The 27,155-nt window shown below is 35.6% G+C and overlaps 1 protein-coding gene across 1 annotated transcript in view; it reads left to right on the plus strand.

The window, feature by feature from the left end:
- LOC132114151 (protein diaphanous homolog 1-like) overlaps positions 1-27,155 on the plus strand; it is a 99,954-nt gene that overhangs the window by 12,116 nt on the left and 60,683 nt on the right. Inside the window, exons 3-15 of the mRNA XM_059522267.1 lie at positions 11,756-11,782; positions 15,055-15,237; positions 15,733-15,834; positions 17,002-17,132; positions 17,217-17,300; positions 17,521-17,590; positions 17,673-17,812; positions 18,979-19,084; positions 19,191-19,301; positions 20,128-20,246; positions 21,446-21,562; positions 25,349-25,464; positions 26,663-26,727. Coding sequence (XP_059378250.1) covers positions 11,756-11,782; positions 15,055-15,237; positions 15,733-15,834; positions 17,002-17,132; positions 17,217-17,300; positions 17,521-17,590; positions 17,673-17,812; positions 18,979-19,084; positions 19,191-19,301; positions 20,128-20,246; positions 21,446-21,562; positions 25,349-25,464; positions 26,663-26,727 — 1,371 coding nt within the window. The remainder of the gene's footprint in view (positions 1-11,755; positions 11,783-15,054; positions 15,238-15,732; positions 15,835-17,001; positions 17,133-17,216; positions 17,301-17,520; positions 17,591-17,672; positions 17,813-18,978; positions 19,085-19,190; positions 19,302-20,127; positions 20,247-21,445; positions 21,563-25,348; positions 25,465-26,662; positions 26,728-27,155) is intronic.

Below are 27,155 nucleotides of genomic sequence, written 5' to 3' on the forward strand. Positions count from 1 at the left end.
GAAAATTGTAGACCAGCTGCAATATTGTCATGCTAATCATAAGCCAGTCAGTTTAACTCGAGTGAGGTGTGAACAGCAGCACTTCTCAGCTGTGAATGTGAACAAACACTGGGTTTGTGTGTGCTTCTGGGACATTGTGCAATGTCTGATGCACTGAAAGCAGAATATTTCTGTCCCCCAACTGTCATTTAAATGAGTGTACACACACACACACACTCTTGATCATGTGTCAGTTTGCTTTTGCAGAAGCTCAAGAAACACCCTGAGGCAGTCAATATTGTGAGAGAAACGGTTAAATGTTTTTGCATTAGGGCCTTGTAATGTGGATTGGGATTGTTTGAGGGATGCCTTTGTTTTCATCACCGGTCTCTAACATGAGCTCTCTCTCTCTGTTGGGTAGTGGCTGGTCATTATATGGTCATTATTGAATTATATGCCTCTGACATCATTTCCTTTTCCTGTCCCTATCAACAAAGGGAATTTGGTCTAATTTTCACCCTTATCAAACTGATCAAACCCATGTTCTGCTTTTATTTTTAGTCTAGCTAATGTTCATGACCCCTTTGAAACAGCATTGTTGTAGTTAACAGAAAAAAAAAACATTCTATGCTTGGGAAAAAACGTTATGAAAAACCTTGATATACTGCAACAACTAATGATATAGATATATATAATACACACACACACACACACACACACACACACACACACACACATACACACATATATATACTTTTTTTTAAATCCCCAAACTTTTTATTAGTAATAAAAATTAAAAATGTTTACTTTATAAAATAAATGTATAATTTATAATAATATTTTATTTTGATAGTAATGATACACAATTACACGTATATCATTATTTTCATTATATAATCTAAATGTATTATTATAAAAAAATTATAAGAAATTTAAATGAATATGAAAATTTTCTAAATGGTTATTTTCAGTCAATTCAAGGAAAAAAAAATATTTAAACGTTTTTGATTGTTAAATATAATAAGATGTTGTTTCTGCATGGAAAGTTCAGTTCAGTTGTATCTGTATAAATATTCATTATTGTTTGTTTCTTGAGTGATAAACCGCTCACCCCCTAAAAAACAGTCCTGATGCTTTGGGATGCACAGCCTTCGTGCCGTTTCAGTGTTGTCCTGGTAACCTCATTAACCAGCTCCCAGACAGGGTTGCTGGGTTATGCTGGGCATCGAGGGGTGACAGGAACTGTTGTTTATTTAGTTTTGAAGGAATTGGTTTGTGCTGTTGTTTAAACGAAAGGTCTTGAACGAGGTCCTGTCATCAGAAGCTCCTCAGCGAGGGTCAGTCCATTGTGTGTGTGTGTGTGTGTGTAGCAGCAGGTGCTTATTCACGCGTGTCATTCAGCCAAGCGTTATTACAGAGAGCATGTTACTGCGAGCACAGGAAGCAGAGTAATTCAGTTTGAAGGACTTCCTGTTGACATGTCGGGCACTCACACTGTTAGGCTACTGTACAGTTGTTCTGAAGGTGTCCGTCAGTAGGGTTGGGTATCGATTGGGTTTTATCCAATACCGGTGCCATTTCGATACTTTTAAAATGGTACCGGTGCCTAAACCGTGCCTGAATCGATAATTCTATAAAAAATAAATAAATAAAGCCTAAAAAGGATGACATTAAAGAACATTAAAAAGATTTAAAATAAATACATAGCATTCACAAGCTCCTTGGATGCTCTCATTTCCCAAGCGTCCCTTACTCTAAGGCTAATAAATGTATTTCACGATCTGGGTCATTATTTAATACAAAACCACACATAATGTTTCTACTGTATCGCTGTCAATCACTCCGATATTTAAAATATTATAATGATATCACTCGGATATTTAAACGTTAAAATGAGTGCTGTCTGTTACTGTCTTTAATCAGTTCTGTGAATGACTGTATGGTCATTCTTTATAAAGATTGTAAAGTACAGTCTTAGGCACATTAGTATTTTCACCCCAAAAAAGGGGTATAATTTTAATAATAATCTAGTGAGATTGTTGACTGCACAAGCAGTCTGTCAGACTGCCTAAGACTAAGACTTTTGCACAGTAGTGTATGTATAGTAGTACGTATAATTAGGGCTGTCGCGATAGTCGATAAATGAATTAATCGCACAAAAAAAAAATTTGCCCGATAATATTTTCAGCCCCTATAATTTCTTTTTCTAGTTTTATTTAAATAATGTAGCATGTCATGATGTGATGTGGGGTTAGTCTGGAGCGCAGCCCAAAATTGGCCCTCTTTTCGCTCTCTTCATTTGAAAGTGAAAGTGACGTGACGTTCAGCCAAGTATGGTGACCCATACTCAGAATTCGTGCTCTGCATTTAACCCATCCGAAGTGCACACACACAGAGCAGTGAACACACACACACACTGTGAACACACACCCGGAGCAGTGGGCAGCCATTTATGCTGCGGCGCCCGGGGAGCAGTTGGGGGTTCGATGCCTTGCTCAAGGGCACCGGAGTCGTGTTATTGAGGATGGAGAGAGAACTGTTCATGCACTCACCCCACCTACAATTCCTGCCGGCCGGGACTCGAACTCACAACCTTTCGATTGGGAGTCCGACTCTCTAACCATTAGGCCACGACTTCCCCTTTAGCTGAGCAATTTGGCTTGCTCAGCTAAATGTGTGTGGTTGCGTGTGTCAACGCGCCCAGTGAGTTCACACACACACACGCGCCCCGTTTTCTCCTTCTTTCCAAAGCGCTCATGCAGTTGCGCTCCTGAGGCGTCTGTCATTGCTAAGCATCCATCAGCTGCGATATCCGTTACAACAAGGACATTTCAGTAATGAATTTCCACCACCGAAAACCCTTGCTGTAACTCTGCCACAAGATTTATTTATGAAGAAAAGAAATAAAACTCTTCAGTGTTTTGGTGCACCCCGTTTTTTTAAAAAAACAATGTTTTTTCACCCTGAAGGAAGCTGATTGAGTTGGTTGGTTCTTGTCACATGACCTGGTGCGCTTGCGTCATTCTGAAAAGCTGAGATGTTTTTAACTAGATGTTGTGTGGTCGTGCCTGGAAAAATCAAGCGCATCTCTTCCATTATGAGTACGCATACTGCATTTGAAATAATGAACTTGAGCAAAAAAAAAGACGTGATATGTGAACGGCCCCTTCATGTTGGTGAATCTGACTCCTCAAGGTCATATTTCCTACACTGAAAAAAAAAGAGAGAAAAATAAATTATATTTCGTGTAAAGAAATTTATGACCATTTAAGATTTTACAGTAGGGGTGCACCAATATATCGGCCGATGATAAATGCGCATTTAGTAGGGCTGCACGATGTGTCGTTTAAGCATCGATATCGCGATGTACAAATCCACGATAGTCACATTGCAGGATGTGCGATGTAGGCTGTCGTAGTTGATCCGTTATTCATTAACTGTACGGGCCAGCTACTCCCCTGCCCTTGACGAATGTGATTCACGGATTAATTGCACAGCTTAACCATCATAGAGTGAAAGTTTATAATTGACAGGACTGAAAACCACATGCAAGTTTAACAGGGCAGAGAAAGAGAGCGCAGGCGGCGCGAGAGAGACAGAGAGAGAGAGAGAGAGAGAGAGAGAGAGAGAGTGCGAGAGAGAGCGCGCAAGAGAGACAGACAGGGAGAGAGAGCGCGCGCGAGAGACAGAGAGAGCGCGCGCGCGAGAGACAGAGAGAGCGCGCGCGCGAGAGACAGAGAGAGCGCGCGCGCGAGAGACAGAGAGAGCGCGCGCGCGAGAGACAGACAGGAAGAGAGAGCGCGCGAGAGACAGACAGGAAGAGAGAGCGCGCGAGAGACAGACAGGAAGAGAGAGCGCGCGCGAGAGACAGACAGGAAGAGAGAGCGCGCGAGAGAGACAGACAGGAAGAGAGAGCGCGCGAGAGAGACAGACAGGAAGAGAGAGCGCGCGAGAGAGACAGAGCGCGCGCAAGAGAGACAGACAGGGAGAGAGAGCGCGCGCGAGAGACAGGGAGAGAGAGCGCGCGCGAGAGAGACAGACAGAGAGTACATTAGAAGTACCATCAATGTTTATAGAAATGTATATGGATTTATTTTGCATGTAATTTTTTTTTCTTATGAATATATATGTATTTTTGTTTTGTTTGTTTCTATTCTGCTATGTACAATGCTTTAGGAATATGTACCTTTGTATGTCATGCCAATAAAGCAATATGAATTGAATTGAGAGAGAGAGAGAGACCGAGAGAGAGAGAGAGACCGAGAGAGAGCGAGCCGTTTTCAAACAACACTAGCGCTGTCTTGCTCTCTCTCCCTCGCGCATATTAATCAATTGACATGATGGTGTCGATGTTTAAATCATTTAAAATGAGAATGTAAGTGTGCTCACCCCATTTTTGTTTGTAAGAAAAAATATCGCAATATATATCGCAGAAAAGTAAAATATCGCAATGTCATTTTTTCCCAATATCGTGCAGCCCTAGCATTTAGTCAGTAAAGCCAGTTATCTAATCGGCGGTAAATTCCATCAGGTGTGTGATTTCACATTAGGGCTGCAACAAACGATTATTTTGATAATCGATTAATCTAACGATTATTAGAATGATTAATCTACTAATTGTTGATTATTTCACTGGTTAATCAATAGAATTTGATTGATTATTCAGCTCTTGCAATTAGTTAAAATACTGTTCTACATAACAAATAAATAAAAGATAGTCTAATCACTATACACTATAATTTATACAAATAAATATATTTGACACAAAATGAGATGACAAAGAAATCTTCTTATTTACCATTTAATTACTATATTATATTTAATTACTAAAATTAACTGAATGACACCTCATTCTGCCTAACATCTCCTTTCGTAAGTATATGATATGGATAAGAAACAAAATAAAGGTTAAGTGATTAGATGTTTTATTTTTGGATAAACCATTTTATTCACTATATACACTACCAGTCAAAGATTTTTGAACCGTATCTTCTGCTCATCAAGCCTGCATGTATTTGATCCAAAGCAGTAACATTTTGAAAGTTTTTTTACTATTCAAAATAACTGTTTTTATTTGAATATATTTTAAAATGTAATTTACTTCCTGTGATTTCAAAGCTGAATTTTTAGCATCATTACTCCAGTCACACGATCCTTCAAAAATCATTCTAATATACTGATTTGCTGCTCCAAAAAACATTATTATTATTATTGTTGTTGTTGAAAACAGCGGAATATATATTTTTCATGTTTCTTTGATGAATAGAAAGTTCAGAAGATCGGCATTTATCTGAAATAGAAATATTTTGAAACATTATAAATGTCTTTGTCAATTTAAAGCATCCTTGATAAATAATCAATATCCCAACAATACACAATATCCCCCCCCACTCCAATATATATATATATATATATATATATATATATATACATACATATATACATACACCGTATTTTTCGGACTATAAGTCGCATCTCAGTATAAGTCGCATCAGTCCAAAAGTACGTCATGAAAAAAAAAAACATATATAAGCCGCACTGGACTATAAGTCACATTTATTTAGAACCAAGAACCAAGAGAAAACATTACCGTCTCCAGCCGCGAGAGGGCGCTCTATGCGGCTCAGTGTAGGCTACAGGAGCACTGAGCAGTATAGAGCGCCCTCATTTTTCTTGGTTCATGTCAAATTAATTTTGATAAATAAGTCGCACATGACTATAAGTCGCAGGACCAACCAAACTATGAAAAAAAGTGAGACTTATAGTCCGGAAAATACGGTGTGTATATATATATATATATATATATATATATATATATATATATATATATATATATATATATATATATATATATATATATATATATATATATATATATATATATATTGACTCCAAGCTTTTGAATGGTATTGTGTATAATGTAACAAAAGCTTTTTATTTCAGATAAATTATGATCTCTGGATCTTTATATTCATCAAAGAGTCCTGAAAAAAAAATTATCTCTGCTGTTTTAAATATTGATAATAATAATAAATGTTTCTTGAGCAGCAAATCAGCATATTAGAATGATTTCAGAATATCATGTGACACTGAAGAAAAATTCAGCTTAGATCACAAGAATAAATTACATTTTAAAATATACTTTTACGATTTAAAATAACTGCTTCTTATTTGTATATAACACAATATTACTGCTTCTGTTGTATTTTGGATCAAATAAATGGAGGCTTGGTGACGTTACATATTAACGTTACATTTACATTACATTTAATCATTTAGCAGACGCTTTTATCCAAAGCGACTTACAAATGAGAACAATAGAAGCAGTCAGGTCAACAAGAGAACAACAACAGTATACAAGTGCCATAACAAGTCTCAGTTAGTCTAGTATAGAACGCACATTGGTTTTTTTTTTTTTTTTTTAATTAAAAGACAAGAAAAGGAAAAGTGCTAGTGTTAGTTGGTTAAGTGCAGGCAAAAAAGATGAGTCTTTAGCCGTTTCTTGAAAATGAGTAAAGACTCAGCTGTACGAATTGAGATTGGGAGGTCATTCCACCAGCTGGGCACAGTCCAGGAAAAGGTCCGTGAGAGTGATTTTGAACTTCTTTGGGATGGTACCACAAGGCGTCGTACGTTAGGGCCTACCATTCAAACACTTTTTTTCTAAAAAAAAAATCTCTCCTAAAATACCTGACTGGTTTATGATAATCAAAATAGTCCTGAGCTAGATAAGCTTTGATCTCTGCAAACCAAACTATCACTTTATTCAAATATGTAATAATAATGTTTAATACCGTAAAACTTCTTGAATTAAGGTATTGCTTAAAATACTATACGTGTTTTAGACGTGATGTGAATGCTTTAAGAAGCTCATGCAAACATCCACATCGGTGTAATAAGATGCATTTTTAACTGCTGCTTTAACACTGCTGTGATTTATTTATTTATTTTTTTTGTTTATTTCGGTGTTGAGAGGAAAGCGTGCGTCATATATTTTCATATCCAAACGCCATTCGGTAATCGGCTCGGGTGCGTTTCTCCGAATCAGAGCTGAGCGAGCGCTGTATCTCTTCTTCTCTTGAATTGCATCGAGGAGGGCTGAATTACAGTCTTGCGCTTAGGGATGGGACGGTATGAAAATTTAATATCACGATTATAGTGACTAAAATTATCACGATTATCAATATTATCACGGTTTTGTTGAAACGAGATGAAAGTGTTCAAAAATAGTTGATGCTCACACTGAAAACATTTCAGCAAGTTTTATATTTAATAATCAACAAACAACTAATAAAACAAGCAACTCTATGCACTTAATTTAAAGAAAGATTAAATTCTGTGGCATTTCCTTCCTTACAATGAAAAGTGTAGAAGCATAGAAAAGCATAGAAAAGTCACTGACTTTCGCCATTCCTTCTCGAAAAAAAACAAAAAAAACATTGTGCGCTGCGCTTGCGTCAGACTGTTGCTGGCTGGACATGATTTAATAGTGAGTTATTAAAACCGCGATAATCAAACACGGTTTTAATGATAATTCATTTTTAAACGATATTACTAACCTTCAGCACATTTTATCACGGTTATCAATAAAACCGGTTATCGTCCCATCCCTACTTGCGCTACAGTGCCACACTGGGTAAACCGCATTTTTGCAGGCTCTAAATTATGTCAAATTAAAATCAAACAACTACTCGACAACAAAAATATTTGTCGACAAATTTTTATTGTTAATGTCGACTAATCGTTTCAGCCCTATTTCACATGGAGCAGCTGTTACTACACAGAGCCGTTGTTAACTGAGAAGCTGCGCAAATCAATGGTGATAATGAACGTAGATTTGTGCAGCTTCTCAGTTAACAACGGCTCTGTGTAGTAACAGCTGCTCTATGTGAAATCACGCACCTGATGGTATTTACTGCTGATTAGATAACCGGCTTTACTGATGAGATGCGCATTAATCATCTGTGATATATATCATGCACCCCTATTTTACAGTAATGACAGTATTATGTCATAATAAATACACATCTGTCCAACGGTTTGGGGGTCAGTAAGAGATTTTTATTTTTATTTGTAGGAAATTAATGATTTTATTTATCAAGGTTGTATTAAATTGATCTAAAGTGACAGTAAGGACACTTAATGTAACAAAAGATTTCCATTTAAAATAAATTTTAATATCACTGTTTTAATAAAGACATAAGCAGCACAACCGTTTTCAACATTGAAAATAATCAGAAATGTTTCTTAAGCAGCAAATCAGCATATCAGAATGATTTCTGAAGCATCATGTGACACTGAAGACTGGAGTAATGATGCTGAAAATTCAGCTTTGATCACAGCAATAAATTACATTTAATTGTCAATATATTCACCTAGAAAACAGTTACTTTAAATTGTAATGGTATAAGATTTCACAATATTACTGTTTAAGTATATTTTAATCAAATAAATGCAGCCTTGGTGAGCTTGAGAGAAATCTTACCAATCTTCATTTTCTTCATACAGTTAAATATTATTTAATGGTTTTGTTTGTTTGTTTTATACAGCGGTTTATACGATCTTGAGACATTCACTGTATGAGTGAGTTTATATTAAGATCAGTAACATCAGACTGTGACTTATACTCCTAAACAAATTTAACTTTCTGACTTATTAATGATATTATCCTGCTGTGTTTTGTTCCCTATATAGACTGAAACAATGCTCAGCTTGTGTGTGTGTTTGTGTGTGTGTGTGTGTGTGTGTGTGTGTGTGTGTGTGTGTGTGTGTGTGTGTGTGTGTGTGTGTGTGTGTGTGTGTGTGTGTGTGTCTGTGTGTGTGTGTCTGTGTGTGTATGTGTGCGTGTGTTCTTAATGCAGTTTCGCATTTGTGTCTTTCTTTGTGACACTTCCTGTGAGCACTTTGTGCAGGAAGTGGTTTGTCACACTTTAACAGGCGTGTCTGGTGGGGCCCGAATTATGACATCATTTTAACACTCTCACACACATTCCCCAAGTTCAGTTGGCAAACTTAAATTGACATTTGTCTCCATGGAAAACAAGCAATCACACACACACACACACACACATGAGAAAATGCTCATATCTTGTCTATTTTTAGAAGGAAATGAGAAATGCAGGTACTTTCAGACACACCGCCACACAACCTGTCATCCACGTGTGTGTTTGGGTGACTTGACGTTAATCTGATGTGTGAGGTCATATTAAGATGTTTCACTACTGATGTCTTCAGCCTCTTCTCTGCTTTTAATCAACTTCATGAGGTGCATCCTGGGATGTTTTTTGATAGTGGTCGACCAATATTGTTTTTCGACAGCCGATGTGGATATCTTAGAGAGCAGGGTGATTGATATTATTATTATTATTATTATTATTATTATTATATACAGTACAGACCAAAAGTTTGGACACATCTTCTCATTCAAAGAGTTTTCTTTATTTTCATGACTATGAAAATTGTAGATTCACACTTAAGGCATCAAAACTATGAACTATCACATGTGGAATTATATACATAACAAAAAAGTGTGAAACAACGGAAAATATGTCATATTCTAGGTTCTTCAAAATGCAAACATACATTTTATCAAGTTTATTAAATGTCCTTCATTCACAAAATTATGCATCTTAATTTATTAAATATCTGATCATACATCTGATCATATATATATGTGTGTGTGTGTCTGTGTGTGTGTACATTAAATTAAGTTTTATTGAATTTAAGTGAGTAATTGAAAGAATTTATTATATTTTTTAAGTATGTGTTTTTTGTTTGACCACACACACACGCACACACACACACACACACACTCACACACACACACACACACACACACACACACACACACACACACACACAGATGTATCTGAGAGCAGGGGGAAGGAGCTTGAGTGAGTTTTGGGATGATGATGATGATGATCGCTCCACACACATTCTGTGTCGTTTTGTTTTATTATTTCACTTTTAGTTTAATTATTTTAAGTTTATTTAAATGTATCTATTATTTCTATTTTATAATAATTTTACATTTGTATTTTTAATATATATTTGTGTTTTATTTTATTTTTGCTTGATTGGCATGACAAAACTACATTGACACTATCAATGTTTCCAGCTTAGATGTGTACCATAAGAAATAGTGAAAATAGAAATAATCAAATGAAAGTCATAAAATAATGATTTTAAAGGAATAATTTTTAGTGTGTGTGTGTGTGTATCAAGTTTATATATATATATATATATATATATATATATATATATATATATATACACACACATAGATAGATAGATAGATAGATAGATAGATAGATAGATAGATAGATTGTCATGCCAATAAAGCTATTTGAATTGATATTGATCTTTCTTAATCTCTCTGTGGCGATATGAAGATCTGATGTACACATACCTGAGACAAAGTTATCCGCATTACTGTGGCAGAAGGAATGTGATCTCTGCTGGTTTTGTTTTGTGAGGTCAAAGGTCGTGTCTCTTATCACATTCCATCATTCTCACTCATGTTCTAAAGTAACATTTGAGTAATCTTCATTATTTTGTTTGGTCACCATAGAAACGCCTGTAAGATAAACATGAGACAGTTGATTTTCTGTGTAGTGATGCGCTGATGTGTGTGTGCTGAGCTGCACTGCCCTCGTGCGGCGGGATCATGCGCGTGCAACATTGATTTAGTTCAGATTATCCTCTCACAGTAACCTTACATTAGAGCTGCTTGATTAATAAAAACCAGAAACGTGATATGGCTTGTTGCATTTCTAAAATGACAAAGGCTGTAATTTAATTATATATTTCGAAAATAAATCGAAAAATTACAGTGTTTAAGAAAAATTATATTATTTTTCTTAATGTTAAAAAATATATTATCTTTAAACATAATGAAGAGTATAGTATTTGTATGTGATAGTGTAATATTTATTATTTTGTTGTTAATTAGTGATATGGCTTGGTGTAATAATCAGATCACAAAGGCTGTGATTTTATTTAATAAATATATTGGTAGAGAATTAATGGTTAGTGTTTTAAATGTTTAATAGTTGTTTATTATAATGCAGCTGTATATTATACTGTTTTTTTTGTCAAAATAAAACTGCAGTAATTAATGCAATCATAAATATTAGTTATGTTTTTTTAAAGTTATTATATTTGAAATATTTTTTCTTATACTATTATTTTAGTGATGTTGTCGTATAGTATTTGTGTATAATATGTAGCATAATATTTTAATAATCATGTAATTTTGCCTTTATTTTGTAGTAAATGTAATATTTTTAATAATAATATGGCCATATAAATATATAATCTAAAATTTTTGGACACTGTGCTGCCTTGCAAACATCCACAGAAAGTGTTTGTTTATTTATTTATTTGTATAACATTTTAAATCACAATCTTTTTTCACAATTTTTTGTTGATTTTTATCAGATTTATATTTGTTCCTCAAGCCATGCAGCCTTCCCTTATAATCTCTCTTTAGCAGCAGCGGTTTCTAGTGTTTAGAAAATGTGAAATGAAAATGTCTTTGAATTTATTTTATTTTTTTTCTGTCTTTAACTCAGTACTAACAGAATAATATTGTTTTGATATAGTTTTGAAATGCTGATAGATTCTGATTAGTTTCTGGCCCATGATGCCCTTCCCCTCCTCTTTCTGCTGGGTTTTCCTTCTCCGTTTCTATCCCAGCTGTTTTCTGTCTTTCTGACTGTTTGGTTGTCTTTCTCTGTATTTAGTGTTGATTTTTCTCTTTCCTGCTCCTGTACAGACTCTGAAACGGCTGATTCCTGATGAGGTAGGTTCACACGCGTGTGTTGTGTGTTTTAATGCTCTTCCCCCGTCTCTCTGTCCCCTCACCGCATGTAATGCCACTGACAACCCCACCGGCCAATGTCCCCATGACCTTTAACCTTTCACCCCTCACCATGTGTCTGTAGCGCACACTTTTCCTGGCGTCCGCCGTCGCCCTTCCGATCACGTCTGACCTCAGATTAGTGTTTCTGTGTCCTGTGCTGCTGACTGCAGAAACTGATCTGATGTCAGCGTTCAGTGACTCTCTCTCTCTCTCTCTCTCTCTCTCTCTCTCTCTCTCTCTCTCTCTCTCTCTCTCTCTCTCTCTCTCTCTCTCTCTCTCTCTCTCTCTCTCTCTCTCTCACACTCACACACACACACACACACACACACACACACACACTCCTGTCACCGTGAGAGGAAGCGTGTGACGTCACTCATGCATGGATCACACTCACGCTTGTGTTTGAAGAGTTTTCATGAAACCAAATGGCTATGAATTCATATTTGTGTCAGCAGGATCATGAGATGAGGTACATTTACACAAGAATTTGTGAAATAAGAGAAGATTCATTAATGAACTAATTCATAGGGCTGGGGAAAAAAACAATAACCATAACCATCTGAAATTAACGGCAGTAACTGCACAGTAAGTAGCCTACATTCAATACAAACATGGATGGTACAGACATCAGCATTTAGCTTTTGGTTTTGAACTGGGTTGAAACTACATAGAACTGGCCTTAAATGAAAAGATTAACTGTAACCATGTGAAGTTAAAGGCAATAACTGCATAGTTCTACAGTCCAAACAACACAATCAACACACATTCAATAAGAGGTTTCTTAATCAGCGTTCAGTATTTTACTTTAGTTTTTAAATTTGCTTTTAAATAAAAAAAGGTCTTTACCAGTGAGACTAAATAAAAGTATGCTATATAAATACATTATTCCAAAATGTTAAAATCAAATAATGTTGATGCGAATAAAACAAATATGCAAAGTGTTTCATTCATCCAATTAAAAAAAAAAGAGTAATGATTCACATCTATATTTTTTTTTTAACTTGAGGCAATGAAAAATAAATAAATGATTGTCTCAAGTAAAAAAATATAGATGTGTCATTACCCTAAAAAAATTTAATTGGATGAATGAAACACTTTTTTTTTGTAGTGTGCTACAGCAGGTGATTTTTAAATCAAATTAAGTCGATGTAATTTCAAGGTAAAATAAAAATAATCATCCTAATGCAGTGCTGACGTTTACTTCTGGCTTTTCAAACATGTATGCAAGTTCTACTTTACAAACAAACAAAAACATTTCAGTTTTGTCACAGTTTAGTCGGTTTCGTTTCTCATCCAACACGTGAGAAGTTGATCTGAACATCTCTTCATGGTCTACTCGTGTTCAGCTTTAATGCGCGCAGAAAAGGGACTTTATTTGTGCGCCAGTACACCAACAGCTGTTCGCTTCCTGCTATCTGTGCCTCCGACATGAAGCTCTGCATTTACAGTGCTGAACGGCTGCCCGTGTCCTGCGCACAGATTTCAAAATACTTCCACACAAATGACATAGCGAACCATTACAATGTAGTATGTGCATGCAGGCGCACTTCCAGAAAAATCGGCCAAAAAAAGACCAAAAACCGGCCAATTGCCGTTTGCATATTTTAATCAAAAACCGGCCGGTTCCGATTCATGGCCGGTCAACTGGTGAATCCCTAATAAGGAGCCATGATTTCTGCAATCCATGAAAAACTGGCGGATGTCACGGTGCACTGTAACGTAGCTTACACACATACCAAAGCGTGGGCGACGCTCGCGGTGTTTTCAGCTTCTGCCGTCTCACTATGATGACACGAATACACAAATAACATCTCCAGCTGCTCTGAGATTCACTTCATTAGCATTCTACAGTTTCATTGGACAAAACTACCATCATTCTGCATACACAGTTCCTCATGGCAACACGTCAAAATAAAAGTATAGTTTATCGTTAAGAATATATTACTATTGAGCAGTCTTAACACTTAATATTAATAATCTTTATTTTTAAAGGAATAATCACATTCGTTTTCTTTTTTAATGTTAACAGTAAACCTCTGTTTTGCAGCACTTTGTTTGCCGAAAAATAAAAGGTTTTAATTTTAAATTAATAAATTAAATGTTTTATGCCTCTGATTACCAGAAAAATTAAAAACATTTTATAGAGTCCTATTATGGTTAAAAAAAATGACCATTTACATAAAAAGAACAGGTTTAAAATACAGGCTTGTGGTTCTTAATTCTTTTATTTTTTTATTAATTCACCATTTGTAAACTGATGTTTACTGTAGAAATATCAATAGCATTTGTATTAAAACTATTTTCACTGAATATCATAAAAGGAATCGAAACAAATCGGGACATCTGAATCAATACCCAGCCCTACTAAATAACTTGCTCTATTTACTAACTATATTTATTTTCTTATATAAATATAATGTGTTTACATTTAGAAAAGTGTAAAAATGGTGGAGGATAATAATTTTTACTTGGTTACAGTACATTTTTATCAACCAATCAAAAAGTTTTTTTTTTTTAATTTTTATAAAACAAACAGTGCCATAGTCATCCAAAAAAATGTTGTTAGTCAATATGTTTGTTGAAAGAAATATGAGATTATGATATGGATGGATTTAGAATATAAGCCTTTAGAAGAAAGATAATTCTGATTATTCTTGTGAGGCTCTGTGTCAGTAGTTTCAATCATTATAATAAAGCTGCTGCTGTTGTTCAGTATTGAATGTGACTGAGAATGTGTGCAAGTATCTCAGATTTTTCTGCTGCTTTACTCTCGTCTCGACTTGAAAAGATTCCTTAGAAGAGCCGGATTACAGGATCGATCTGGAATTTCCTCAGATGCCCTTTGTTCTTGTTGATTGACAGTCTTGATGAGATAAAAATAGAAAGATAATTAAATCTGAGATGACATCAGTGCACTGTTCCCAGCAAAGCATGTTCTGTCAATTAAACTCTGTTTCTCTGTTCAGAATGAAATACTAGCGTACTATTTCCCTCACATTGCATTCTGGGATTTAGTGAGTTCTGGTTATATATCTTTGCCAGTAGGACATCTGAGTCCATGCATACTAAAAATTCACAAACTGTGCATGTAGGATGTTAGTACATCATTCTGAACATGCAGTGATTAACAAGATGCAGAGTGTAAAATCCTCCTGTGTGTTTTTGCTGTGGCCTGTCTGAGTTTTGACCTTTGACCTTTGACCCTGTGTCAGCTGGAGCGCTTCACCAGCATTCGGACGAAGAAGGAGAAGGAGAAGGAGAAGGAGAAGGAGAAGGAGAAGGGAGGCACGATGGGAAACAGACACTCTTCAGCCCCCCAGTTTGAAGTGTACCAGAGCGCCTCTCTGAACGAGCTGACGGACGAGTCTGTGCTGGAGCTGTTTGAGCAGATGCTGGTGAGTGTGTGTGTGTGTTTGGACCCTCTTAACCACATTTTGGGAACAAATTTGTACTCATATGTGAGCTAAACCTGACAAAATCTCCATGATCCTCATTTTGGGCCCATTCCCGTTTGTAAAATCTGTAAGAAAAGGTTTTTTTAGTATTGTAAAAATGCTGATTGTTTTCTGTTAGGGTTATGGTTTGGATTAGAGTTAGGTTATAATATTTAATAATATTTCATTTCTGACATATTTAACTGTGTGTGTGTTTGTCTCCCTGGTTTAAAATCTACCTAAAAGTTACTGGGGTCAACACTTTTTGGCATGCCTATTATAAAAAAAAAATCATAAAAAAAAAAAAAATATATATATATATATTCATATATATATATTCATATATATTCATATACATTATATACATTCTAAGTTAAGCGCACATATTTTTGAGGATAAAGTAAAATAATAAACAATATTTTAGAATAAAAAATTATTTTGCCTCTCTGTCTGTAGGTGGATATGAACCTGAATGAGGAGAAGCAGCAGCCGCTGAGGAAGAAGGACATCATCATCAAGAGAGAGATGGTGTCTCAATACCTGCACACCTCCAGTGCTGTAAGAACACCGTCCAGACGTCTGTCTGTCTGTCACAGTTTAGTTTCAGTTGTTTGTTTCATACATTAAGTGATTTATATGTATATCATCTTATAATGAGTTACACCCATCTACTGCTGTAAACACCGTTTCAGTCGTGGCTCTGAATCTGAATCCCTCCGTGGATCTCAAAGGTGATGAACATGATCAGGTGCTCTTCCTGTGGCGGTTTCATGCTCTTCCTGTCACACACACAGGATGTGGTTCAGATTTCTCTACAGATGTCAGAGAGGACACTGCTGCTCTCCAGCTGCTGCATCATAATCTGCTCTCTTAGTGCGGACATTTCGTTCTATTGCCACAGCACTAGTTTAAATAGTTTTACTGGGATAATTCGTATTCATTTATTATAATAATTATTATTATTATTATTTTGTCTAATATCGACTCTATATTGAGATAAAATAGCACAAGGACACATTTATTATTTTTTTCTTTGCCTTAATTAAGATGCAATAAACGGTTATTTAGATTAACTCTATTTTGCAGATCTTTTTATTTATTAAATAACATAATTGTTATTATATTTAAGTATATAAGCAGTATATAATCTTTTGTTGAAAGTTCAAAAGAACAGCATGTATTTGAAACCTAAATCTTTAGCAACATTTTTAACGTTTTATTGTCCCTTTGAATAAAAGTATAAATTAATTATTATTAATAATAATAAAAGTATAACGAGTCCCATTTCAAAAGGACAATTAGACTGATCAATATCATATTTCTGCTTCTAAATCCTCCAGAACATCATACCCAACAGACCTCCACTGTAAATGTATTACTGTAAATGTGCTTATTCACAAAAATATGAAGCAGCACAACTGTTTTCAGCTTTGATAATAGTAATTTAAATTGAGCAGCAAATCAGTATAATAGAATGATTTCTGAAAGATCCTTAAAATTCAGCTGTGCATCACAGGAATAAATTACATTTTACAATATATTTGCATAGAAAAAGGTTATTTGAAATTGTAATAATATTTCACAATATTACTGATTTTAGTGTATTTTTGATCAAATAAATACAGCTTTGGTGAGTAGAAGAGGCAGTAAAGGGCAATATGAGGCATCATTACAGTTGACTGACCTGATAATATCATAAACTCATTTGACCCTCTGTGTGTTTAGAGTAAGAGTCAGAAGGAGAGCTCTAGGTCAGCACTGATGTACATCCAGGAACTGAAGACCGATCTGAGAGACGTACCGTTACTGAGCTGCCTGGAGTCACTGCGTGTGTCATTGAACAACAACCCCGTCAGGTACACACACACACACACACACACTCATGCATTGAAGCATTTCTATGTGTCTAATCTCAGCTGATCGTTGAATGTGCGTTTCAGTTGGGTCCAGACGTTTGGAGCCGAGGGTTTGGCTTTGCTTCTGGCATTCCTCAGGAAACTCCAAGATGAGAGAGAAGACCCTTTGTATGACATAAACACAGTAACACACACACGTTCATGTTTTAGATCTTATACAAGAGTGATTCTTTATTGAGGGAAATTGTTAAATATTAGTTTTAACTACTAATTTTAACTATAATGTATTGGCCAATCAGCATCCAGGATCTCAACTATCCATGATTTTAAAATGCATCTCAAGCACATGATGATGTAATTTGTCCCTCTCACTCTCTGGTTTTCACAGGAATCCTGGGATTGGTGTTAAATGTCAACATGAGATCATTCGATGTCTCAAAGCCTTCATGAACAACAAGGTCCGAGCAGATCTGAGCTCATGTTGTAATATAGACTGTGGGAACTGTTATTAACGTCTCTCCGTCTGTCTCTCTCTCTCAGCACGGTCTTAATGCCATGCTGACGTCAAAAGAAGGAATCCCTCTCCTGGTCCGATCCATCAATCCAAAAGTGCCACACATGATGGTGGATGTAGTCAAACTGCTGTCTGCTCTCTGCATCCTCGAGCGTCCAGGAAACACGTGAGTGTGAAGCTGAAAGCAGAAGCAGTGTTCACATACTCAACAGTGTATTCAAATGGCATTTCAATAGCCACACAAGCTCGTCAAGTGCCAGTCAGACACTCAATAACAGAAATCATGTTCACCGGGGGAAGTTAGCATACCAGCAGTCCTTAAGGATCAATAAAATCATTAATGCTGTCACTATTTATCACTTTACTGTAACTTATAGAGATGTAAGACAATAGGTTTGCTCAAGTAGCTCACAGATAAAACTAGTGTTTGTTTAAAAATTGGTCATCAATGTTATTTTAGTATCATAAATACACTATAAGGCTTTTGTTTAAAGTTCAGTATGAATTTAATTTTTATATTATGTATTTTTATATTTTTAAGTTCTATTTTATGATATTTTCTGTTTTAATTTTAATTGCAGTTTGTCTATATAGTTTTTTTTTTTTTTTTTTTGAAATTTTAGTTTAGTGCTCTCAAATCTATTTGATCAAGATTAATTGCATCCAAAATAAGTTTATGTAATGTGTGTGTGTGTGTGTGTGTGTGTGTGTATATTTATGTTTTACATAAACACAAACTTTTATTTTGGATGCGATTAATCACGGTCAATCGATTTGACAGCACTAGTTTAGTTATTTTAGTTCTTTAGCTTACGCTACACAAAATTTGAAAATGTGTAGTTTTTTTTTTTATATTCTGTTAATAATAATTTTATTTCAATTAACTTTTTTATGGTAAAAGTTTTAGCCAGCTGATATTTTCTCTTTCTCACTTTCACATTGTTTTTGGTACTTGAAGTAAAGATGAAATAAAGTAAAATGCAAATATTAGACATTATGGAACATCATGAAAATACTGAAATAAGTTTAAATACTATAATTACTAAAAATGAATTTGAGTTATATAGAAATATCCAAATCTTGGGAAAAATGCACACAAACTAAAATGAAAACGAGAAACATAAAGACATATAAAAAAAATGAAAAACAACATACATGTAGCCAATCATTTCACATGTGAAAACATGAAAACAAATGAGATGTATGTGCTACAGCAGAGAGGGACGTTTGGAAGATTATGTGCCGTACAAGACGAACCTTAACAGATGACATTTCAAATGATCCACAAAGTCATTTTAAGAAGTGTATGAGGATGGACTGTGTGTGTTTCAGGCACGAGCGAGTTCTGGAGTGCATCACTGAACAGGCTGAAGAGCAGGAGATTGAGAGGTTCCAGCCGCTGCTGTCCGGCATGAGTAAAAACTCCATCACGCTCAAGGTAAAACACTCACACGTGACCGAGAACACAGGCTGCTGATGTGAAGTCCTTTCCCTGATGTCGTGTGTGTGTGTGTGTGTGTGTGTGTGTGTGTGTGTGTGAGCAGGCCGGCTGTATGCAGCTGATCAACGCTCTCATCAGTCGAGTGGAGGAGCTGGACTTCAGGATCCACCTGAGATCAGAGCTCATGAGACTGGGTCTCAAAGACCAGCTGAAGGTCCACACACACTTACTAGACAGACATAGCACACCAAAAACGAATATGCAATGAATGCGACTATATTTTAAAAAGTTACAAATATTATCTTTCTAACATATCACAAGAAATCTAATTTAAATGATATATTTGCTTTATTTTTGCAAAAGGAAATGTACTGAAACACTTTTGAGACTCTCAAATTAATCAATGAATTGGTTGTGTAAAATGAATCATATGTCAAGTATTATTTAAGCATCGAGATAGTATTGAAGTTTATAATATTTTGAATAAGTTTTTGTTTTTCTAGCTTTCATTTTCATTTTAGTTAAAGGGATAGTTCATCCAAAAATGTACATAAATGTCATTACAAACCCCTAACAGGATGAGGTTGAGCAATTAATGACAGAATTGTCATTTTTGGGTGAACTGTCCCTTTAATGTTTTAGTAATTTTGTTATCAACCAAAACTATGAAAAAAAAAAAAAAAAAATATATATATATATATATATATATATATATATATATATATGTGTAATGTAGATAAAAAATAATAATAATAATAAATATGACAGTAGCACACAACAAAATTACTAAAACTTAAAAATTCTAAAGGAAAATATAAAAAATCTAAATATTTAAAAAAACTAATCTCAATTATACTAAAATAACCTCACATTATGTATATGCACTATATAATTAGTTAATCACATCTTGTTACTGTCAACACTGATTTATATAATGGCACAATCAAAATTTCAGTTTCACTTAATTTCTCCATCTCTGTGTGTGTGTGTGTGTGTGTGTGTGTGTGTGTGTGTGTGTGTGTGTGTGTGTGTCTGTGTAGGAGGTGAGGTCGATTGAGAACGATGAGCTCAAGGTGCAGTTGCAGGTGTTTGAAGAACAAGCTGATGAAGACTCTGAAGATCTTCGCTCACGGTTGGATGATGTCCGTCTGGAGATGGAATATCCTTCACTGCTGGCTTTAATCATCTGTCTGAGACACGTTTTGAAGAGGCCTGGGTTCAACGCTGGGCTTTGTTTACTTGATTACTTTGTAGATTTTGGTTTCCCGCATGTGATTGTAGTTCAGGACACCAGGTGTCTCAAAAGTGCAGAATCATTATTACAAGCTGAGACGATCCTTCAGCTCACAGAGAGCCATAGTTTACACTTTATAGAGGGTCATATCACAAAAAACTGGATTTTGCCTTACTTTTAAAAAATATATATATGTATCTTTTCCCATGTGAAGACATTTCATAACAGAGGTCATTTGCATTTAGAAGGCACAGTAATAAAATAAACAAAACTCAACACTAGTCTTGTTTTCTTGTCAGTGAGACAAGTGTAAATGGCAAGGGAAGTCTACATTATGGTGGTTTTGTGCAAGAAGCCTCAACTAACATTGATAATGTACTATGAATACAAAGTGCAGAAGTATACAGAAAATGACCTTTTTAGAATGTTTTTTTTTAAATCCGGTTTTCATATTTTGTCCACAAGGTGGTGTCAGAAATCCTAGGCTTGATTTTGTCTAAATCAATCATTCATGAAAGATAAATGGCAAGAAAAAAAAATCATTTATTTGAAATATGTATTAGAAAATATTTTATATTCTTATAAATAATCACAGTGGAGCTGCATGGAATATACAATGCATATAATATTCACTGCAGGTGTTAAGTCTTATTTATTGAGAGTAATAAGCTTTTATTGCTATTCAGAATAAGTTTGAATTTCATTTGTAGTAGTTTTATGTGCATTTGCTATTTTTAATGTTTAAAAAATGTATAAAAATATTATAGTAATATAAATATATCTGAAAATAATATAGTTAAAAATATTTTGTTTATTTTTAATTCAGTTTTCGATTTTTAAACAATTTAACTACTTCAGCAGAAACTTAACTTAATAGCCCAGGCAGTATTTATAATTTTCATTTATTAAATTCTTCCTCAGATATTTAATTTTATTTCATTTCTGCATTGTCTATTAGGAATAATAATAATTATTATTATTATTATTCTTTTTTGTAAATAGGATTAGTTTAATTTACCAATAACAAGAACATGGGACAGATGTATTTTCAGCTATGGGGAGTAAACTGCATTAGATGTGACTGTGTGATGAGTTTTAGTTGTGGTTCTTTAACTCGGTGTCACTGATATGACTGAAGTCTTCCAGATCTTGATGAACACCGTGAAGGACTCGAAAGCTGAACCTCTCTTCCTGTCTCTGCTGCAGCACCTGCTGCTGGTGCGAAACGACTACATGTCCAGGTATGACATCACCCTACAGTGACCTTTCACCCTGTCAGGACATCTCGAGGTGATGCTGTCGATGCGTGCTGTATTGATGAAACTGAGGTTGACATCTTGGCTGTCACATCACTGACTTGCAGATAGACGCATGAGCTGGAGAGGTTACAGCTGTCAGCCGCTCTCAGGTTATGGAAAATGGGAGAAAGACGTGAGGTTATTGTTTGGTTGCAAAGCAAGAAAAACACCTGTCCAAAGTTTAAACATATGAATGAAGGGATGAAAAAACTGAATTGAATAATACAAAAGCTCTGTTTTAAAGCCCAGTGAGCTCCCTATCTGTCTGCTGTCTACATAGGCACCATAATAAATGATTGTGAAGTAGATCACGGAGTCCGTTCAATCCAATCAAACCTTACTGGAGGTGATGAGTTTCAGTTATTAGAACTTGTATTTTCTTGTATGCGTGAGTCATATGGACTTCTGTCCAGATGCTTTCACCTCAGTCTCTATTCATTGGAACGGCATGAAAAAGAGCATCCAGCAGTCTTTTCAGTTTTCCTTTTATGTAACACAAAAGAAAAAAAGTCTTGCCGGTTTGGAACAAAATGAGGCATAATGATTCTTTTTTGCTGAACTGTCCCTTTAAAAGACGATTGTAGTTATTCTCGTGAATGAGTTTGAGTTTATGGATAAAGGAAGGAAACGGGAGAGACGGATGCAGTTAGAGACGAGGAGATGTTTGATTGATGGACAGCAGGAGGTGGATGTGACTGTCGACGGCGAAGCTCTAAATAAGAACCCAGTCACTGTATGACACCCCCGCTTTAATTAACTACCAAACACACACACACACACACACACATATGTCGGTGCATTTAAAGGTTTTCTTGGAAGAGAAATGATTGCAGCCCAGAGAGACGTATTTCTTTCATTTCTGTTTCTCTAACCTGCACATCTTAAGTCACCCACACACACACACACACACACAAACACACAGAGACCGAGAGAACAGAAGAGCTGGTGGGAGTGTGAAAAGACATGGACAGATGGAGAAAGAGTGTGTGTGTGTGTGTGTGTGTGTGCGCGTGTGTGATGGTTTGTAAACGCTTTCAAGATGTTAGAATTGTAGCTGGTTCCTTGTCCCTGCACAGTATATACTGTATACTATTTTATGTATGTGGAATATGCTGTGATTCCTATATGTTGATGTCACTACACTGCAAGTGTAGTAATTCATGAGTAAAATAGTCATCGTTAGGCCAGTAGGTGGCGACATTCGACTGTTAAACATAAATCTATTGAATCATTCATTCAAGAAAATCATTCAAAACTGCCGATTCACCCAGTAATGAGTCATTGTATCATTAATTTAATCCGTTTTTTAATTGTAATTAAAATAAATAAATATATATATAGAGAGAGAGAGTAGACTGCACCAATTAAAATTTTATCAGAATCTCTAGTAAATAATATATATATATATATATATATATATATATATATATATATATATATATATATATCAGTTGTCTATTCAGAAGAGAATCATGATCTCTATGAAAAAATAAAATGCATAGAAATAATATAATAAATATATTAAATGAAGAATTGTGCAGCTCTAAAGAACTAAGAATAATGAGTAAAGATATTAAAAATCATTGCTCATTTTATCAAATATATATTGCAGATCACTTGTGTTTTTCATAAATACTTACAATTGTATAATTGTGCACGGTATACATACTGCAGAGAGAGAGTACTTATATTCTAAACTTGTCTAAGCTCATCAAAAAAGCTTTTAGAAAGTATGAAGCAGTTTAACAAACACCTGCTCTACTGTAATCCAGGTCTTCTGATCGTTATGAGTGAGAAACAGACCAAAGACAGTTATTTCTTATTAATAAGCTTGATTATTTGTGCGGAGTTTAAATGTGGCAGAATGAGTGAAATTTGATGAAATATAGAGCATGAGTCTATTATTGTACTTGTAGGTCCTGTAAAATATGTGAGTATGAGTCCTTTTGGAGGACACTGAATCGTTAAATAATGGTGAAATTTTAGCTGAACTAACCATTTAATTGCAAAATATGAGCAGAGAAGTGAAATAAAAGTTATGAGCATCACGTCTGAGCCAAGAGCTGAGAGTTTTGAGAAAGGAGCGGAGTATAGAAGTGTGAGATGGAGCGCTTGCAGGTTGTTCTCTGCTGCCATCAGCAGAAACGTTTCATGCGAGTTTCTCTTCAGCGATTAATGTGCTGACACACGGCAGAAAATGACAACGCCTCCGTATAATTATCCTCCAAATATAACTGCAGCTCAAATCCCCAAGCGTCCCGTCTGCCGACAAACAAACTCTCATTTATTTCACCGCTTTAATCACTGAAGACAGAGAATTAATTAGGATTATTCTGATTTCTCCAAAAGCCCCTGGTTAAACCCAAATGAGCGGCTGCACTATCACACGGACAGCAGGGGTCGCTCTCGCTCCACCGAGGAGACCAGGAGTTTGATGGAGAGGGAGGGAGAGAAGAGAAGAGAGAGGGCAAATAAAGGGAAAAAGAAACCGCTTGGTGGAAAATAAAGAACATGTTGTGTTTGTTTCACACCAGGTCAAGATAGAGGAAAACCTCTCAAATATCAGAGAGTCACACATATAACTCACAGGTGTCTGCTTTTTAAAACCTCTTTCACACTCATACTCGAAAAATATTTAGACCTAAATGTAGGATTTATGCATTTGAATGTCTATCCATTTGGATTACATGGAAAATGATAACATAAACGAACCAATAAACTTAATGTGATCACAAATAAACAGGTCAGATTTCTGTAATGGCACCGATGTGTTTTAAACACAATAACCAGGTTTATGTGTTTGTCAATAAAACAGATTTGTTTCTGTCACATAAATTTTAACTTATGAAATATTGTAAATTCCATTTTTTTTCTGGTTCCATTTTAATTTGGAGTCATTTTGTTGACTGTTTTTGTCATTTGTAGTAGTTTTGTTGTTTTATGTATGTCTATATAGTTTTAATTAAATTCTATTTATATTTTAGTTATTTTAATGCATCGAGTTAAACTAAATGAAAATGAGAAATGTATCCTTGCTACGTTTGTATTTGATTTAAGTTAACATTTCAAGTAATAAATTAGTTTTTTTGTTCGTTTTACCTTTAGTTATCTATAATAAGACTTTTAACTGAATGTTTTTTCACAATGATTTGTGCTGATTCTAAACAATTTGAATAAATGCATTTTGAAAATATTATTTAAATAACAGATGCAGATAGCTAATAATAACTGCCTAACTTTTATAAGTCTGACAAATATGCATCACATTAAGTTTATTTTTTTATTTTTCAGATAATAATGATTAATAATAATAATAATATAATAAAATAATAAATAATAATTCAAATGGATGAAAAATGTTAATTTACTACATACCTAAATCTAATATTCTTTGAGTGCACATGCATTAAAATGACATCTCACTGCACACTTATACACAATCCCATGTGGGCTAGTAAGCTGCCTTCCTAGACAGCATCTCTGGGCATCATAATCCAGTTTTGATGGATAAGATTGTCTATAGTGTCTCATTTTGAAAGGTCACTGCAGGTCATCGTGGACGGCTGGTGTGTGAGCCTGTGCCAGACAGTTTGATGAAAGTCTCTTATTTTATTTTATGAACCCGTCGCTCAATATTTCTGTTTGGTTTCCTTCTGAGCTTCAGAATCTCCTTACTGATGCTAGTTGAACACTGACGTGTCTCTGTCTCTGTCTCTGTCTGTCTCTCAGGCCTCAGTACTATAAACTCATCGATGAGTGTACGGCTCAGATCGTTCTGCACAGGAACGGCTGTGATCCAGACTTCAAATGCAGGAAGTTTGACCTTGACGTGGACCATCTGATTGGTAAGAGACAAACATTAGACACTATAATGCCACATTTAGCCACTGGATGGCAGCGTTCAGAATCTCCCACAAAACATCAGAACATCTCAAATCCCATCCAGTATAATCCAGCGTGACCTTGAGAGTGCTCACAAACAAGCTCTTTAGGATTCAGTCAAAATAAGCTCATTTTGTCATTAGCATGTCGTATTTGTCTGAGACGGCCCCTGGTTTGGCTCACATTAGATGTATGGGTCTGATGTTTGGCCTGAAGTTTCTCCAGGTTCATGCCAAAAAATATTTAGGCCTACGATTTGTATTTGAATCGCAAAAATGTTTTAATAGTTTTAACATAAACTGCATTCAACAAACTTAATGTGATGCATATTTGTCAGTTTTCTGTAGAGTACTAATAGCCATATTTTAACCATGTTCATTGAATAAATATGATTGTATAATTAAATATATTCCCATGCTTCCGTACTTCCTTATGAACTGTCATGCATACTTTGCTCTATACTTCAGAACGTCCTTCCTTACTTCATCCTTCCTTCTAAACCTGCTTTGTTACTTCCTTCTGACCTTCCTTTCAAACATCATTCCATACGTCCATCCTTTCTACAATACTTCCTTAATTCCATATGAACTTCCATGCATACTTTGCTCTCTACTTCTGTTCATGCTTTCCTTCCTTGCAAACGTCCTTGTTTAATTTCCTTTGCACTTCACAGTTTGTTTGCATACTTCCATTCTCTCTGCCACCTGTGACCTTATTATCATATCTCACTAGAAACCTCTCCCATTGGCTGCTGACGTCAGCGCTGACCCTCTCGCTGTCTGACTCACCAGTTAAATTAAGCTTTGCTCGCTTACCTCAGACTCTGTTTGGGTTGCAATGCCACACATGCGAGTGATATTGATCTGGAGTTCAGAGAGACTTTAGGGTTTGAGAACAGACACAGAAGAGTTTTCCACGAGCTTTAGATGTATAAATGAATGCTGCCCTTTGTGTGGCGATTTCAAAGACACTCTTGGGTTTCTTATTTTAGCGTGAGTGTGAGATGGGACAAAGTGAGCAGCAGATTTTAATTAGATCGTTCAGTAATCAGAGCACGAATCACAGGAGGAAAAGAGACTCGTCGCAGTGAAGGACACTTTATACACACACACCCCTCTAAAACTGTCTATTCACTCGCTGCCTGTCTCTCTTTCTCTCTAGATAACATGGTTGATAAGACCAAAGTGGAAATCAGTGAAGCTAAGGCCACAGAGATGGAAAAGAAGGTATTGACACAGACAAACACACTCTTGAGACTGGATGAATGACTCACAGATTTAAACTAAATCATTGTCTGTTGAAATGCATTGAATGGGCATCTAATATTGATCAACAACAGCAGATTTACTGCTCCACACACACACACACACACACACACACACACACATGCAGCCGCTGCTCCCAGACGCCCCCCTGCTGTCTCAGTGCGCCTGTCAGTCGATAGATGTGTAATTTGGGAGGTGAGATGAGCAGAACGGAGATTTCCTGTCTCTTCCTGACATCTTCCCTCCAAACTCACCAAATACAGTTAACAATTACCCTGCGTGTGTGCGTGTGTGCGTGTGTGCGTGTGTGTGTGTGTGTGTGTGTGTGTGTGTGTGTGTGTTTGTGTGCCTTTATCTGAATGCATGTATGTACTCTTGTGTGTGTGCAT

Source organism: Carassius carassius, chromosome 33 (genome assembly GCF_963082965.1).
Source record: "Carassius carassius chromosome 33, fCarCar2.1, whole genome shotgun sequence".
Taxonomy (NCBI): Eukaryota; Metazoa; Chordata; class Actinopteri; order Cypriniformes; family Cyprinidae; genus Carassius; species Carassius carassius.